Source organism: Microtus ochrogaster, chromosome 5 (genome assembly GCF_000317375.1).
Source record: "Microtus ochrogaster isolate Prairie Vole_2 chromosome 5, MicOch1.0, whole genome shotgun sequence".
NCBI classification, from domain to species: Eukaryota; Metazoa; Chordata; class Mammalia; order Rodentia; family Cricetidae; genus Microtus; species Microtus ochrogaster.
The window spans coordinates 2,748,934-2,767,568 of NC_022012.1; the positions used below are offsets into that span (position 1 = coordinate 2,748,934).

The window sequence follows — 18,635 nt, forward strand, 5'->3', positions numbered from 1 at the left end:
GACTACCAGAACTCATTTCTCTTGCAAACTGATGCTCCTTGCTCCTCGACCAGCAAGTACTCATTTCCCATCTTGTTCCCAGTCCTAGCAGCTACCATTCTTCCCTCCGCTTCTATGAACTCAACACTCCTAGAATCCATATACCATTTCTTTGGAAGGTATATCAAAGCTTTGGCTTCTCAGGCCACTTCTGGTTGTCTGCCTTTATTGGCTTACCTCTGCACATTCCAATCTCCTCTGGTAGAGGACACAGCTGCTGAGTCAGCATGGGGCCCCTGTGGTGGGTTTTTTCCACTTCCTTGTTCCAGGGACTGTTTGCTAACCCATGAGTGCCTCGGGTGAGGCTTCACTCTCAGAAATGAACATCTATGGTCATGATGGCAAGTCACCTGTCCATATTAGTCTGGTGACTTCTGCTATGGAAGCCACTTTGGGTGCTGAACTGAGCAGAAGAGACAACGCCCACTTAGTGGCTCTTTGGCTTCTCTTACTTAACCCTCCAGGCTGTGGGTGCTGTCTCTGGGTTGGTTTTTAAGAGACCACTTAAGCAGCTGTTCTCACTCCCACCTGAAATACAACTAAGAAAATCTGTGAGAATGTAAATGAAATCATTCTGAGTCTTCTGCAAAAGAGGAAGAGAAAATAAGAAGTCCAATAACCTCAGAGCATGACTTAGACCTTTTCAGATCATTTGGGAAGGTGTGGGCAGCTTATTCTCTGTAAATTTACTATGGTTTCAGCAATATCTACTATGTCTGGGAATGGTTTCATTTCCTTTTTGATGGTCAGTAATAGTCACATTAAAGACAAGATAGTGAAAAAAGTAATCTATCTGCAGATAACAAATCAATTCTTAATTGCATACGAGCATGGGACTAATTTAATGACTAGTTTTGTTTAACTAACACAAAGATTGTATTTTTCCATTGTCCTCAAAGGTCTCTCTTTTCTCACAGTGGTAGTATCATACCATTCTATTATCTGCCAATCAGGTGCTTTAGACACAGTCCATTTGTAGGATACTTGCTAAGATTTGTGAGGCCCAAGTTCTATGCACAATTGGCCACCAAAAGCAAAGGAAAGAAAATCGGTAAAGTCGATTCCACTGATTTCTAAGACTGGATGTGGCAGCATTGCATCATGGGCTATCCCATAATCCTTTGAGATATGGGTCCCAATTCCCTGCACCTCATCTGATAAAATGTGACCTGAGTTTCTTCTGGCCTTAAAGAAAAAAGACAGCTGATCTGGAAAGAAGTGTAGAAAACCTCTACTTATTCAATGGCTGATGCTAAGATGGGGTCAGATGAGATGGGCAAAATTTCTTTCTGATGAAAAATAGGAATTGGGCTCTTTCTTAAGAATACCCCTTTAACTTAGACCCAGAAAGACAAACACAGTATGTACTCACTCATAAGTGGATATTAGATATAAAGCAAAGAATAATCAGCCTACTGTCCACAACTTCAGCAAAGTTGGGTAACAAAGAGGACCCTAAGAGAGATATGCATGGATCCCCCTGGGAAGGGGAAATAGACAAGATCTCCCGAGTAAATTGGGAATGGCAGGGGATGGGGGATGGAAGGGAAAGGAGAAGAGAAGGGGGAGGAGAACATGAGGGGTCATGATGGCTGCACTTTGGGAAGGATAGAGAGGAAGAGAAAGGAAAGATATATCTTGATGGTGGGAGTCATTATGAGGTTAGTGAGAAACTTGGCACTTGGGAAATTCCCAGGAATTCACAAGGATGACTGATGGAGGAGTTACTTTCATTGGTTAAAAAAGAAACTGCCTTGGCCCATTTGATAGGCCAGCCCTTGGGTGGGTGGAGTAGACAGAACAGAATGCTGGGAGAAAGAAGCCGAGTCAAGCAGTCGCCATGATTCTCCCACTCCAGACAGACGTAGGTTAAAATCTTTCCTAGTAAGCCAGCTCGTGGTGCTACACAGAATATTAGAAATGGGTTAGATCAATATGTAAGAACTAGCCAATAAGAGGTTAAAACTAATGGGCCAAGCAGTGTTTAAAAGAATACAGTTTCTGTGTAATTATTTCCGGTATAAAGCTAGCCGGGTGGCGGGAAGCTGCCCCACCACTTCATACTACAGATGACCCCAGCTAAGACCCTAAGCAATAGAGGAGAAGATGCCTGAATTGGCCTTTCCCTGTAATAAGACTGGTGACTACCTTAATTGTGATCATAAAACCAGTAAATGTTGAAAGCAGATGCAGAGATCCACAGCTAAGCGTTGGGTCTAGCTCTTGGAGTCTAGTCGAAGAGAGTGAGGAGTGATAATATGAGCAAAGGGGTCAGGACACCGACAGAAACAGCTGACCTGAGCTAGTGGGAGCTCACTGACCCTGGACTGACAGCTGGGGAACCTGCATAGGACCAAACCAGACCCTCTGAATGTGGGTGACAGTTGTGTGGCTTAGGCAATTTGTGGCACCACTGGCAGTGGGACCAGTATTTATCCCTAGTGTGTGAACTGGTTTTTTAGAGCCCATTCCCTATGGAGGGATACCTTACTCAGCCTAGACACAGGGGGAGGGCCTCTGCATTAATGGTCCTTCCTCAGTGAGATGTGACAGACTTTGTTGACTTCCCATGGGAGACCTCACCTTCTCTGAGAAGAGGATGGGGAGTGAGGTGAGGGGAAGGTGGGGGAGTGGAAGAAAGGGAGGGAGAGTGAACAGGGATTGGTACATAAAATTAAAAAAGATTGTTTCAAAGAACAAATAAAGAAACACCTCTTAATTTTAAAATCTCATTAATAACTAATTGGAGGAAACCACTTGTTGGTCCTGGCCACCCAGAACCAAATATAGAAACTGTATTAATTAAATCACTTTTGGCCCATTAGTTCTAGCTTCTTGTTGGCTAACTCTTACATCTTAATTTAACCCATTTCTATTAATCTGTATGTCACCAGGAGGTTGTGGTCTACCAGCAAAGTTTCAGCATGTCTGTCTCTGGCATTGGATCTGTGTCTCTGACTCTGCCCGTCTTTCTCCCAGCATTCAGTTCAGTCCTTTCCACCTACCTAAGTTCTGCCCTATCAATAGGCCAAGGTAGTTTCTTTATTCATTAATGGTAATCACAGCACACAGAGGGGACTCCCACATGACCTCCCCTTTTCTGTTTAAATAAAAAGGAAGGTTTTAACTTTAACATAATAAAATTATATATAACAGGTATCAAACAAGAATTACAGTTACAGTATTTATATATACTTTATCTTTTATCATAACTAAGGAAAACTATAACTATAAATTCTTCAACTCCATCAAAGACTCCAGAAGAATCTAATATTACCTAAGTAAACAGGAAGTGCATTGTAAGCAACTTTCAAAACTCTAGAATTGACAGAGCTATCTTGCTGCCTGGATAGTCACCCAAAGTTCTTCTGTACCATTGGGACATCCATCTTCAGCCTACAGGCCCATAGTATCCAGCAGACTTTTCCATAAATCAGGAAATTTCAAAGACAGTTTTGCCTATATTGGCAGTTTGTCAGTCATTTTCTTCTGTGTTCCTCAGAATGTCTGGCAGACTCTTTCATGAAACAGGAACCCCGAAGGATGATCTCACCTTTAGCCAAGTTCGGCAATCATTTCTCTGCAAGTCCTCATGTCCAGTTCAGTAGTACAGGCAGGAGCACTTTCTTGTCCAAATGGCTAACAAACTCCATAAAGAGCCTCTTTGATGCTCATCTTCCTCTCTAAGAAGATTGGTGCTGCCAAGAGCAGATGTGTCTCATTGTCATGAAAAGTCCTAAGTTATTAAAACATTTAAATTCCATATTCTGAAGGTCTCTGAAATAGTTGAAGAATACTTATCTAACTGAATTATATTTCTTTTTTTTTTTTTTTTTTTTGGTTTTTCGAGACAGGGTTTCTCTGTGGCTTTGGAGCCTGTCCTGGAACTAGCTCTGTAGACCAGGCTGGCCTCGAACTCACAGAGATCCGCCTGCCTCTGCCTCCCGAGTGCTGGGATTAAAGGCGTGCGCCACCACTGCCCGGCTTGAATTATATTTCTATACATCTAGAAAATCTAACTAACATGACTACAAGCTTGACTATTATAGATGATTATATATTAACTTATATTTCTTAATTATACAATACATTTTAAAAATAAACTACACAATCACAATACCTTAATCAAGAGCAGAAATATACATATAACAAAATTGACCTTAAATTTGTATCAATAAACCAAGATTCATACCAATGCAAATCTCTATAGCATATCCCCTTTAAATATAAACAAACAATTATAAACGATATTTGGGAATATGGGTATAGTTCTGTCCATACTACTTCTTGCTATTTGGGGGCACTGTTAATCAGGTCTTTCATGGTGTATCTTGTGTGCTAGGTTCATCTCAGTCAGCAGTTGGGTGAAGTAATTTTTGGGGGGTGTTCTTGGCAACCTTTCAGGAAGTCTTGGTCTATCAAACCACATTGATCTGGAAGGATTCCACAGGTTCACATCCTCTGTGGAAACAAAAGAGAAACCTCTTTTCCAAAGCAATGTATCCTTAGACCCAAATTCTGAAATCAAGATACCTTTATAATATACATGCTGGTTTAGCTTAGCAGCCCATACAATGAAATGTCTCTCTGTACTTAGCTCCTTCACAGTCAAAAAATTCAAAGATAACACAATAATATATATAATCCAGACTCTCTGTGTATAGTCCATCTTTACATGGCTTTTTTTACTTTACTGCTTTTTAATATTTATTTTATTATCTTTACTCCTTTAATCGATGACTGTCTGTACTTTGTCTCTTTAAAGACTTTACTTTTAGTTTATGACTGTACACTCTTTTTCTTCTCTCTTCCAAGCCTACATTTACACATTTATCCAGCACTATGATTCACCTGGATTTGTCTTTATTTTATATCTGTAATTATTCTCTGACCAGAAGCACTTCTTAAAATGCTAAGCACTAAGAATCTAAGCTGTGACATTACTAGGTCAAATATGGTACTTCCTACTTGCCCTGCCCAGTCCAGCATGGCAGAGCTGCTTGCCCCTCAGAGCTGTGCACCCCACCCCACTTTTAGGCACATAGCTAGTCCAAGTTGCCACCAAACAAGTTGCAGCAATATGTACACAAAGCCAATCCAAATACTTGTCTCCTGAAGGAGCAAGAGGTCATGCTGGCTCAGAAAGCCTGCATTTCAAAATGACATGGCTTTTTTTCTGCAGCTGCTGCTGAGTCAGGAAAACTTTTCTTAATGAGGCTACAACACGCTGCCAGCAAACATCAAGAAGCTGTATTAAACTCTGTATATTTTGTGTCTAGAATTCCTTTTCAAACTCTCTCAAGTTTTAAATGGATTTAGTTGGCCATGTGGGCACCAATTTGTTGGAGGAAGCTGTTTGTTCATCCCAGCTGCCCAGAATCAAAATAATCATACAGACACTGTATTAATTAAATCACTGTTTGGCCCATTAGCTCTAGCTTCTTATTGGCTAACTCTTATGTCTTAATTTAATCCATTTCTATTAATCTGTATATCACCACGAGGTTGTAACCTACCAGCAAAGTTTCAGCACATCTATCTCTGGCATTGGATCCATGGTGTCTCTCTGACTCTGCCTTTCTTTCTCCCAGCATTCAGTCCAGTCTTCTCCATCTACCTAAGTTCTTCTCTATCTACAGGCCAAGGCAGTTTCTTCATTTATTAATGGTAATCACAGCACATAGAAGGGACTCTCACATCAATAACTAATGGTTAGGAAAGCACAGAAACTTTTAAATGTTTCTCAGTAGAATAACTAATTAAATAAGATGGATTGTTTGTGGTTACATGGGCACATTCACTTTCGAGACTCCATTGAGATGAGTACCGTGTTTGGCACATTTTTCAGTCTGTATATGATATATCAGTTTAGTTCCTTTACCAGCTGATTGGCTCACAAAGTTCTGAGTATTCTCTGAACTTCAAGTTCTTCTTGTGAAACAGAGAGATATTTTCAACACTTTAGCGTCATTAAGATGAAACAAAATGTGTCCAGAAGTGTCCATCCCATTGCTTTCCTCTCAGGAGGCTTCTGTGCAGTCAGACGCCACCTCTCTGTCTTTGTTTCACATCTCTATGGCCTTCACTATGCTTGAGTCTCCCAGAGTCAAGGAATGAAAAGTCATTTGTGCCCTCGTGAGGAGCCAAATCCAGTCAGGCCCTGGTGATTTTGGGGAACAGCGAGAATATGAAGAATCCCTGTCATAACTGAAAGCAGCCAAGTATGCACCTGGGGTGCCAATGATAATAAAAGGGCTTGCAGCTGAAGTCACAGACTTTGTTCACCATGGAGGTTCTTTCCATAGGAAAACAGAGCCAAGTCAAACCACCAGTAATATGAAATATCAAACCAGTGGGATTCCCCGTGGATGGTCAGAGCAGGGAATTCCAGCTGCCTTTTCAGTACCAGTCCTTACAGGAATGTTTGCTTGACTCATTAAAACCCAATCAATGATTCTTTTCACTTGTTACATTTCCCAGTTTTGGAAAATGGACATGTTCCGAGGTGAGCAGCAAGAAGCACTGGATTGCCCTTCCCAAATTTCTTTCCCTGGAGTTTCCCTTCCTCTGCTGCTGGGCAGTTAAGGAAACCAGGCCAGAGTTTAGGAAAGAATATTTGCATCATCAATAGGTCTGAAGCTGTACCAAGTTTTCCTCTCTCGACGGTCTTGGTCATCCTTGCTTTTCAGCGCCATCTTCACTCTCAATAGGCCCTGGCAGGAGGCTGCACTTTGTGTTGCTTACTTGACTACCAATCCTTTGGTATCACATACAGTCAGTTCATGGTTCCCCCAAGTACTGAACAACACTGGGAAGGATGTGGTTCCATTGGATTGCACCATCTTAAGCCTCTGAGAACTGTACTCTATTCTTTTGGGGATTTTAAACATGCAAAGTAACAATCCCATCAACCTTTCCCTTGAAGAAGAGAGCATTTATCATTTAAAAGGATGTATTGTTTCACCTCAAAAGATTCTTGTCTCAAATGTGAAACTCTCATATGAGGTTAAGGTCCCAGGATGGTTCAGTAGGGAATCTGCCTTGGGGGCTGGAACCAGCGTCTAGCTTCCAGAGGTAGATGCAGGAGAGACTGCCCTCCTGCCTCAGTAGCATGAGTTTGTTTGTTTAGAGCTGCTAAAAGCAGTGACTGTTCTCAGCTGTCAGAGTGGTGATCTAGTATGTTTATGCTTGTCTGCTTATTTTGAGACAGGGTTTCTTGCCTTGTACTTCCTATCTTCCCACCTTCATTTTCTGAGTGATAGAGTTAGAGGCACATGCTACCAAATCCTGTAGAATGTTCTTTCTACCCTGTGGAAGTGGGCTCAGGAGCATGGAGGCTTCCCTCAGCTGCACTCTGCACTTGATTTCTACCTTTCCATCTGTCATTGGCCTAGCAAACAAATGTTGCAAGGAGAGAGGGCCCGCTTGTTTTTCCCAGCCGCCCAGCTAGCTTATACCCAAAATAATCACACAGAAACTGTATTCATTTAAACACTGCCTGTCCCATTAGCTCTAACTTCTTATTGGCTAAGTTTTACATCTTAATTTAACCCATTTCTATTAATCTGTGTATCACCATGTGACTGTGGCTTACTGGCAAGATTTTAACCAGCGTCTGTCTCAGGCAGGAGACACTCTGCCCTTCTTTCTCCCAGAATTCGGTTCTGTCTCCTCTGCCTACCTAAGTTCCACCATATCTACTAGGCCAAGGCAGTTTCTTTATTCATTATCCAATGAAAGCAACACACAAACAGAAGGAACTCTTACACCAAACAAGTATAAAATTTGTAGAGAAGAAAACAGAGAAATTTATGTAAAATAATTTTGTTCTACAGAAAAAAGCACGAGATGTATTTGCTTTGCATTATATGTGTGTGTGTGTGTGTGTGTGTGTGTGTGTGTGTGTGCATATAATTGCATGACTATATGTGTAAACACAGGATAAGCAGGAAGGGAAATTATGAGGAGCCAGAGAGCAAAAGATAATGGGTTATTCAATGAAAGCACAGAAAGAGAAAGGGGACGCATACAGAACTGTGCACACAGAGAAGCACCTACTCCATTGAAAATGGGCGGTTTTTTGTAAAATTCACACATGATGCGAATTGTGCCCCTGAAAGAACAGCGTGTGCACATGTGCATAACGGAAGTCATAGGAGACAATGAGTGCAAGGGTGGTGGGCTCGCGCGACAATAGCAACTGCGTTTGGTTCTTCTCCTTTATGTAGCACAAGTATTCTACGGCTGGCATATATTATTTAAGTACTCAGAGAAAATATTTAAAATCTTATAATGAGAAAAAGACCTATAGTGAGATATAAAAAACCATTCATTTTCAATTTCAAATTCTCCATACATAATTCTAATTTCCTCAGAAAAGAGGCATGGGAAACATATCTGCTGAAGCTTTGGTCATCTGTCTTAGATGGATGTGATATCTCCAGGTAGGAGCTGAGAGGAGCGACTCCATGGAGTTGTGTGAACAAAAGTCAGAAAGCCAGCTTGCTGCTTACGTCACAGGTGCTAATGATGGGCCTTGAAGACAAGAAGGAGGTCATGAGCCAGGGTCACACAGGATGAGCACTGGAACTAGAGCACAGGCTGGACTTGAGCGGAAGGAAGGAAGGAAGATAGAATCACTCTCTCCAGAAGCAGAGAAAAAGCGTGACTAGGGTCACGTTTCCCGTGAATTATGCATGCCTAGGATAATATGTAGGATTTTCTCTAGGATTTTTCTAGAACACCTAGATAAATCTCAGACTTCCCACCCTCCTGAGAGACTTTATAGTTATAGATTGACTCAGTGCCCTCTGAAGAGCTTGTTAATCACCTCACTGGCTCGCTGTTAAGAAGGAAGTTCCTGACTCTCAGAGTCTTCTAGAGCTGACTTGGGTTGGAAAATCCCAAAAGATTTGTTGTTCCTCATGAAACTAAGATACGAAACCTGAGCTCATGAAAAGGCTTGTGCTAAGTAAGGAAGAGCCTTTCTCTTTGTTTTATCTGAAGCGAGTAGGTAACCAATGGGGCAGAGAGAACTCCCTTCTGTGGTAGCTTAGTACCAGAGTTTTCATTATCGTTCCCCGCTTGTGTTTCCTTTCTTTATTTCTTCCCTGCTTGTTGAATCCATGCTCCCCCTTCCTCAGCACAGCCTGTGTGTCTCCTCTTCTGTGGGCCCTGAATGGTCAGTCTAGTCAGGACAGTAGCAAAGACAGCCAGGCTGAGACAACAGACAGCTTCCAGTCAAGAACACTCATTCAAAAGCTGTTTCCTCCTCAGCTATCCACAGAGTGCCTAGATATTCCACTAGAGTCTGAGAGTCTCCAGTTTTCAGTGGAAGGCGGAAGCTCTGCCTGTGACTGTGCTCACAGCCCACACAACTCAGGGAACCACTGGATAATACCTCGAAGGAAGACATGTTCAAGGTCAGCTGAGGGCAGCAGAAGTCCCTGAAAGTCCAGGTTTGCTCAAGGTTTGGGATGAACAGTGAACATTTTATAGCTTTACGTTAAGTCTCTCATGTACACAGTTTGAGTATGTGCATGGAAAAAAGACTCCACGGTCCAGATGTCTGTGCCAGGTCATTGATGTCGCATCTATGGGGTTTTTGCTGTTTCTTTTCCAGTTCATTTAAAGTCAAGCATGCATTTATTAGCTATCTAGTGGTACTATTCGTTTGTGTCTTTGAAGGCTACAATCACATACATTGAAGAAAATATACTTTCTAAGAAATATGAGACTCAGTCACTAAGGAGTTTTGCCTCTTCCTGTTGCTCCATCAATCTATATGGCTTTTCTGTTTCCATTATTGCTCCTTCCTGGGCGTGCTCTTCTTTAAGAATGTTGGCCACAATGGAAGCCAGAACCTCACTGTCTTGCTGCCTCCTGTGCCATGGGGAGGAGCTTCCTCAGTTCTTCAGGTGCCAGAACTCACTGTCTCTCCCACCTCCTTCAGTATAGCTTAGTTTAGGAGGAATCCCTGTCTCTCTCCCTCTTTCTTGTTTTTCCTTCTCTCCCTTTTGCCTCATTTTCTTCTTTCATAATTTCTTCTTTGCCACACTGGTAGTTGAATACAGGGCCTTGTCCTCTGCCACTGAGTCACACCCCCAGTTCCTAAAAGTCACCTTTTCTCTTATAATGTAGTTTGAACACCATTAAATTTAGACTCCTGGAAAGAAATCAGATTGTGTTTGCAGTCACAATGCTAAAGTAAGACATAAAGAGCCTACTAACTGCTTGTGCTGGGGCTTGAAAGAAAAGAGAAATACTTGGAAAAATGATTTATTAATTTAAACCTACTTTGACTCATTGTTATGGAGAACTGTGCAGACTACTTCTGACTTGCTCTCTTCTCTCTAGTCATTGGCTTGTTATCTTCTGAGGCCAACTGACTGCTGGCTACAGTCAATTAGTCCCTCCTAAGAAGAGTGATATTCTTTATGGCATAAGCCAGATCACCCAGCATCATAAATGTTGTCTCAAAACTTTTTATTATCCCCTAGAGATATTCCACTTAAAACACAGTAGTGCCGAGTACGGGCATTCTCAAGAGGACAATGTCATCTCCAATGAGGTAAAGCTTGGTTGTTGGAGGCAAAACAATTTAGCTCACTCTTCATAAAGGAGAGATATATACAAGCAGTAAATAAAAGCACAGAACATCTCTGGTTCTAAATGATATGGAACAATAACTAAAATGTTTGAAGTGCCATTTATGAGAAGTCTTAATAATGTTGAGAAACACTTGTCCAGGTGTGACGGGAAAAAGAAACGGGTTAGACACGGTGCTGACTAGTGTCTTGTATTCTCTTGTCTAATCCTCACAGTAGTCACGCATAGACAGGGAACCTGACCTTAAATAACCCGAGAGAGTTGGGCTTTGAGGCCAGGTCTGTCTCCATTAACCCTGGCTTCAGAGTCAAAGTCAGGCCACACATTGAAGTCACAACTCATGTCCTCATGTACACACACACACACACACACACACACACACACACACACACACGCAGTCACACTTATCTTTATGATTCTAGGATTAATGTGGTTCAATGTGGGCATAACGAGCACCCTCCCACTGAGTTACATCCACAGTCCTAGAACAGGAAGAAAGCCCTCCAAAAACAGACACACATCTCTAAACCACATCTCTGTTCTTGTGATCACTACAGAAGTAGTATTTTGTCTCTTAGCTTGCATTTGTTTGCAAGGGAGCCTTTGTTAGAGCAAAGGACACATGGTGTTCTCTGCATCTTTCTGCTTCTGTCATCTGCTTCCTTTCTCTGGGCTACAGCATTGTGACAGCCATTCCTCAGCTCCACACGTTCCGGATTTTGCCAGCACTGTCACTGCCTACTTGGGAGGACTGTCTTTGTGTTAGAGAGCTCTCTGGCACAGCCCTGGGAGGAGCTCTGGTGCAGAAGGCAGCTGACTGTGCCTTTGAAGTCCCAGTTGCTCTCATGGTCTCTGACTGACAGAGGCAGATTGAGTAGCAGGTCAATGTTCGGTCCATTTTGTCAGGAGTTGCACCCAGCACCCCCAGCCAGTGTCTCCAGGAGGGTGCCGTTTCTTGTCGCTGTAATTGTGCTGATGAAACAGAGGCCAACAGAGGAACTCAGCAAGAGTTTAATTTTCTTTCTGTAAAAGATTTTAAGGAATGTTTAGAATCTGTATTTAGAATTGTATTTAACTTGTTATTTTGATGAACCTCTCTCCATTGAAGGAAAATAAAAATGGATAGAAAAGGATGGAGTAGCAAGAAGCAGGACACAGTGAGACCTCAGAATGCCTCCAGGAGCAACTCACTTCCTTTCCAAGGCTCCTATCTTCTCATCCATTAAAGCAGGAAATTTTCTTCCTGCATTAACAAGCCATCAGCATGTGAAAGGTCAGGGAAGTCTGTGTGTTTTGGGAGCATAGTTCCTTCCTGCTCCTTTCCGGAAACCACGCTTCAATTTGCCTCTGGATTCCTGGGGAGGGACATTACAAAAGGCTGTACTGATGCCTAACTAAGGGTGAAGCAATGACTAGAGCCATATACTTCTGGAAACTTTTATGTTATAAAATATGCCTTCTACTTCGGGACGTTCTGTCGCACACCCATCATTCTCTGCATGGAGAACTTGGGCAGTGGTTGCTGTCTGCATTTTCATAAACACGCTCTTTGTGTTTTCTCAATCCCCATCTCTCCCGGGATCCTCAGCTTTGAATCTGGATCTGGGTCAGGATCATATTGTAGCTCCTTCTGGAAAGGAAGCTGAGCATCAGCCAGTCTTCCTCTTTGTCCTCATTACCAACTTTAAAAGAAAATCCCTTAATGAGAGTGCAGTAAGAAAGCATGAGGAGACATTGCAGTCACAGAATTGTGTGTGTGCGTGCGTGTGTGCGCGTATGTGTGTGTGCACGTGTGCATGTGTGTGTGCGGTACGTGTGTGTGGAGAAAGTGAGTAAGTGAGTGACAGAGAGAGAGAGAGAGAGAGAGAGAGAGAGAGAGAGAGAGAGAGAAATCTTACTGAGTCCATTTAGAATTCAGTTGTGCTTCTATGTGTTTGGTTTTGAGGTTGGTTATCTGGGGTTGGATAACATATCAAGGAGGTTCATTCCCAGAGCAAACTGATTCTTTTTCTCTCAACAACCGTTAGTTGCATGGAGCTTTTCATTTAGAAGCCTTGTGATAGTTCCTGCATCCGTCCTGACATGTTACTGGTGTTATAATTATACAGGTCGCAGCTTCGCTGTTGTATACAGAAGTCACTAGCTCACAGCAGGGTCCTGGGCTTCTTCTCTCAGAATATTTTTACCCCTCTTTTGTGCTGTTCTCTGAGCCTTAGGTATAGAGTTGCATTGTAGGTAATCTTTAAGGTGTGCCAGGCCGTTGGCTCACTACTTTTTTCTATTATTGAATGCAATATTTATAACCATTCTTGATGTAGAAGCAATCTTTACTCCAACTTCACAAATGGAAAACTCATCTTGAAGAAGTTAAAGTGGTAGCTTGAGGTCATTAAACAACAGACCTAGATGCGTAAGCTGGTCTGCCTGAGTCTAGGAATTAAGTTGGCACCCTCTTCTGGGTCTTGTAGCTGCCTATGTGGCCTTTATCTCCTTACCCTGAACCAATTTGGAGCAGCTGGTGAGTTGAGACATAGGGGAACCAAAATGTGGGCATTCTTTCACTTCTTAGTATCTTTGTTATACTCCTGCATCTTGCATTGTAATGCATGAGACATTTCCTGCAAACCTTCCAAGAACTCAATTTTGTCTTGCTGGGGATGAGACCAGTTCTTTCTTTCAGTGAAACAGGAACACCCTCCTGTTAGTGATTGCTCCCACCCCAAGCTTCATTTCCTTTAATGTCCTACATCCAGATACAAGTGATAGGGACTTGTTGAGTGTCTGTTACCCTTAAGGCAGTTTTCATCACCAGGAATACAGAACAAGCAACAGACAAAACCCCTGCGTTTCCTCACTTTCTAGCCGAACATAGTTGTGGTCTGCTTATGATTCTTGAGCTAAATTCAATATTTGAAAGGATTTCTTTACAATGTTCACCACATTATCACTCTCTTAATGAATTCTTGAACTTCACCTGCTTACAAATTCAATGTCTGATAGTCCCTATGAAGGTCAAAGGGAAGGGACTGGATAATCGTGAGCTGCTGTCCTGCTACCAGAGTGCTTAGCCCCCTGTCACAATAGCACAGGAGGTTAAAGAGTATTGTCTCCATTTCAAATGGATCACCTAGAAATCAAGCCACAGAATAGGAGAGAGGCAGGGGTATTTGGCAAGAATACAGGGATAGTGTGGTGTGACGGGTGGGGCCCCTTCTCTTTCTCTCAGAGAGAACCTCTAACGTCTTTAGGAAAGGGAAACAAAGGAGAGCAGACATAGGACATGTGTATATGGAGAAGCCATACTGGATCTGCTGTTTTGCATGATACCCTAAAAGTCAATACTTGTTTATTATGTCTGTCTCTGTGAGTGCATGTGTGCCATCGTAGGCGTGTGAAGTTCAGATGACAGCTCTCACGGTGTGGGTTCCTGAGATCAAACTCAGGTCATCAGGTTTGGGAGCAAGTTTTTTTGCCTGCCGAATCATCTCACAGGCCCCTAAAAATGAACAAAATTTAACATTAGGAAATAGCCATCATGTCCCCGTCCAGCAGATTGGAAGGAGTAGTGTCTACATTACAACCTGTTTGTTCACCCCTGTGCTAGACTCTTCATCTAGAAGCTGCTTGGTGGGATAAAAGGGGATTGAACAGAACCCTGTCCACACAACTCACATTCCAAAATTCTACTTCTTGGAATTCTACTTCAAGGAATTTCACTCCTTGTTTGGCAAATGTTTTCTTTCTTTAAATACTTCATCAACTGAGAGGTGGAACTGAGCAGATGAGACGGTCGGGTCGGGGTTAGGAGAAGGAGACGGCGAGGCCGCCGAGGGAAGTCTTCCCTACACACTCTGCCAGTGCCGCGCTCGGGCTGCCCACTCTTGCCCACCCCAGGCAGCATCGGTGAGGAGGAAGTGAGCTCCAGAATCTGTGCAGACATCCAGCTGGGGTTGGGTTTCTGCTCTAGTGCCTGAAAATCTCAGTCCATATAAGAACCTAAGCGTGCACACAGAGCAAGTATCAAAGCACACTGCTGTACCAAACTTTCTCTTGTGTTTGAACAAAGGTTTAAAGTTTTAAACAAATAGAGGATTCGTATATTCTAGCAAATTTTTTTCTTCACACATTCTTTTAAAATTTCTTTGAAGGCACTTTATCTATAATTGGTATAAGGAAAGCATCAAAAGGGAGAATTGACAACATCAAGCTTTCCAAAACTTTACTAGTGGAGTTGTGGTGTGTGTTTGGTAGATTTGCTGTTCTTGGGTCTTACCTGTGCTTGTGAATGAGTAGCTCAGGCTCACTGGTCCTTTTGAAGAAATACTAGACACGCTTAGGTGAGTGATTAGTTAGATGACACTCTGACCCACTGTTCACATGATCCTGGAGGAAAGCAAGGGATGACAACAACTGTGAGTCACTCTGAGGATTTCAGATTCACAGATCCGGTCTAGAGGGCTATAAGAAGTGGACCTTAAGGGAACTTGCAGCGGGGGAGCGGAGTGAAGGCAGCTCTGCTGAAAGGAGCTGGTCACGATGAAGGTCCTCATGCTCTTTACGCTCTTACAGGTTTCTGCCTCTGCAGCCACTCCCAGGAATGAACTAGAATTTGCTGAAGTAAGTACTAACAAGATTGCACTGGTCAAATCTTTACTGATGTTGCAAGTTTTGCAATATTTACTAAATTTGCAAGTTTGTTTTGAAAAGTATGATTTGATTTGAAAAACAGCATAGATAGCTGTTTTTTTTAAGCATTGTTTTTTTCACAGAGGAATATCAAAATGAATGATTGTTTTGAAAGAATATTATTAAATTTGTGAATAATTGTGCTGTCTACAAAAAGCTTTGGGTAAATAATTTTAGCTCAATATAATAGGATCACATTTCTGACAGAGTGTTGTGTTTTCTCTCCTACCACATCTTGTCTTTCATTTGTAATTTAATGTCCATTAATGATGTGGGATTTGGACATGGCTTAATCTTAATAGCCACTTCAAATTCTCATAATAGTTGCAGCAAGCTGCCTCTATGCTCTCTTATCTCACATGTTTATTCGTAAGTGTTTCAAAATAAGATTTGAAAAATCTTACTTTTTATAATTAAGAACATTGAGCTCTTATTTTCTAAAACTGCATACATTCCTTTTTGAGACAGGGTCTGCTGTGTTGTCCAGTCTGGTCTTGAACTCCTGGCCTCAGGTGGCCTTTTGTATTGGCCCAGCAGTTGGCTCTATTTTCTAACATTATTTTTACTTTGAATTTTCCAAGTCTTCCACTGTGTCAAGATTTTCCCCCATACCAGAGACAAACCCAAACCTTCAAGCATGCTAGACAAGTGCTTTGCCACTAAGTTACATCTCCCAGCTAAGTCAACTTTCAATGCCAAACAAAATGGTTTAAGTACCCTAACAACAAAGATTTTGCCACTTACAATGTACCCTTATACACTAGATGTCAAAATGGCTTCTAAAACCCCAGACACAAATCTGAAGAAGCAGAATAATACATAGCTTTTCCACTGGGCTCTTGGGAATCAGACTAATTATTTGTGACATGCTTAAATATCTTAGGAAGTTAAATTTCTTTCTTATAATTGATTGTCTACATAATAATAATGCAGGTTGTAACTAAAATATGTGGTTCAGGAGCACCAGTGTACTGCTGACCATGTTTGCAGGGTCCCAACAGAAACCTGGCTGTGTACAGTGTACAGTGTAACTATGTTCATTACTTGTGTTTTGTTCAGAGGTACTTGAAAAAATATTATGACTTTGATGAGGACAGAATTTCAATGCTAAAATCAAAAGTCAAGAGAAACGTCCTAGAAGAAAAACTCCAGGAAATGCAGCAGTTCTTTGGGCTCGAAGCAACTGGGCAGCTGGACAAGCCTACTCTGAAGATAATGCACACCCCTCGCTGTGGAGTGTCTGACGTGCAGCATCGTGGCGCAGTGCCATTGAGGTCAATATGGAGCAAGCATCACCTCACCTACAGGTAATGTCAGCATCTGACCCAGTGAATTTTTCTTTCCCATGCGTGTGGCTTCGAGAAACCTGAAACATTTAGCTACAGAAAAGTTTTAAGTCTGAGGGTAGTCTCCATGCGGTGTTAACACGAAGGCATTCATTGTTTCCAGGCCGGTGTGATGACTGGGGGAGAAAGCGCTTGTCATACAACCATGATGATCTGAGTTCAGATCCCTAAAAACTAAGGAAAAGCTGTACAGGCGCAGGTGACAGGGATAGGGGAGGCCCAGGGCAGGCTAGACTAGTAGAATCAGGGTCTCCAGTTTGGGTTGAGAGACTCTGTCTCAACAAATAAAGTAGAGTGTGATTGAGGAGGACACCTGAGTCAGCTTCTGGCCTCTGCATGCACGTACACACTATACTCACACCCACACACATATGAACATGCATTACACACAGGCACCCCCACATAATTCATTATCTCTATAAGGAGACTTGCCATCATTTGCTAGTCAATCAGTTCAGAGCAGAGCAGAAAAGCTGCAAACAGAGAATGGATCTGAATTGAATACAGATAAGACAGGAGAAGTATGTAGAATATTAAAGATGGATAAATATGGAATTTGGGCACAATGGGTATTTGTGTTTATGAAACTAAATCCTTCATGATAGTTACCAGTAATTTATTTGATAAACTAAAATATATTTGGATTGATATAAAGTTTTCCGGAGAAAAAATGTTTTGAACTTCAAAAGAGTATTTTTTACCTGGACTGTCAGTATGTGAAGACATTCTTCCTTCAGGTGTGGGTGCAGAACGGAGAGACTAGAAAAGACAAAATTAGCCAGTGGTGTCATGCTTGTCTTTCTATCTTTCTCTAACACAGAATCATTAATTACGCTCCTAACATGAAGCGTGAGGATGTTGACTACGCATTTCAGAAAGCTTTTCAAGTCTGGAGTGATGTGAGTCTTCTGAGATTCAGGAGGATTTATGAAGGCGAGGCTGACATCATGATCCTTTTTGCATTTGGAGGTACACAACCTCCAAATTTACCACACCATGTGATGCTCCCAAGTGCAGCTCTCTTGCCTTTTGACCGATGTAGCTAACTATTGACTTTCTTTTGTTTTAAAAAGCGCATGGAGACCGCAATGCTTTCGATGGAAAAGGTGGTGTACTGGCCCATGCTTTCTACCCTGGACCTGGCATTCAAGGAGATGCACATTTTGATGTGGCAGAAACCTGGAGTAAAAGTTCCTCTCAAGGTAGGAGAAAAAAAGGAAAACTAACCATAACTAGATTTAAGAAAGCTCCTGATTTTGAAAGAATGCATTCTTACAAATTTTTATAGTCTTAACTAATTATTATAATCTTAAATAATATAGTCGGATTGCTCATCTCTAAGTCACATATAAGACTTTATACATTTAGTCCAATTTTTCCTCATTGCAGATCAGAGTTACTGGGTCTGATTATGTTAGAGACCAGCTCTAAGAATCACCAAGATCATATGAGCAAGTTTCGTACTATTAACTCCTGGAAAGACAAAAGCTTCTGGTTGGGCTTTGACCAGTAAAATCTATAAACTTAATGGCAAACAATTCTGTGATTGATTATATACTAACAATTTCTTAGATTCATGATGACCTGGAAAGATATTTATAGAAAATTTACAGATCCTGATGGAGAAGTACAGGCTCATTTGTAGTCTTGGAGCCTTGCATTGTCATGTGATACCATTTTCAGAATGTCCAGACTGTAACTCACTATCCCGTTCAGATAATGGGGAATGAGGTTAACAACTTCTTCTTCTTCTTCTTCTTCTTCTTCTTCTTCTTCTTCTTCTTCTTCTTCTTCTTCTTCTTCTTCTTCTTCTTCTTCTTCTTCTTCTTTCTGCTTCTGCTTCTGCTTCTGCTTCTGCTTCTGCTGCTGCTGCTGCTGCTGCTGCTGCTGCTGCTTCTTCTTCTTCTTCTTCTTCTTCTTCTTCTTCTTCTTCTTCTTCTTCTTCTTCTTCTTCTT

The 18,635-nt window shown here is 41.8% G+C and overlaps 1 protein-coding gene across 1 annotated transcript in view; it reads left to right on the forward strand.

Annotated features, from left to right (window-relative positions):
* The first annotated feature begins 15,183 nt into the window (after nucleotides 1-15,183).
* Nucleotides 15,184-18,635, forward strand: part of LOC101986712 (macrophage metalloelastase) — a 10,573-nt gene continuing 7,121 nt past the window's right edge. The window contains exons 1-4 of the mRNA XM_005346775.1: nucleotides 15,184-15,264; nucleotides 16,393-16,640; nucleotides 17,500-17,648; nucleotides 17,753-17,881. Coding sequence (XP_005346832.1) covers nucleotides 15,184-15,264; nucleotides 16,393-16,640; nucleotides 17,500-17,648; nucleotides 17,753-17,881 — 607 coding nt within the window. The remainder of the gene's footprint in view (nucleotides 15,265-16,392; nucleotides 16,641-17,499; nucleotides 17,649-17,752; nucleotides 17,882-18,635) is intronic.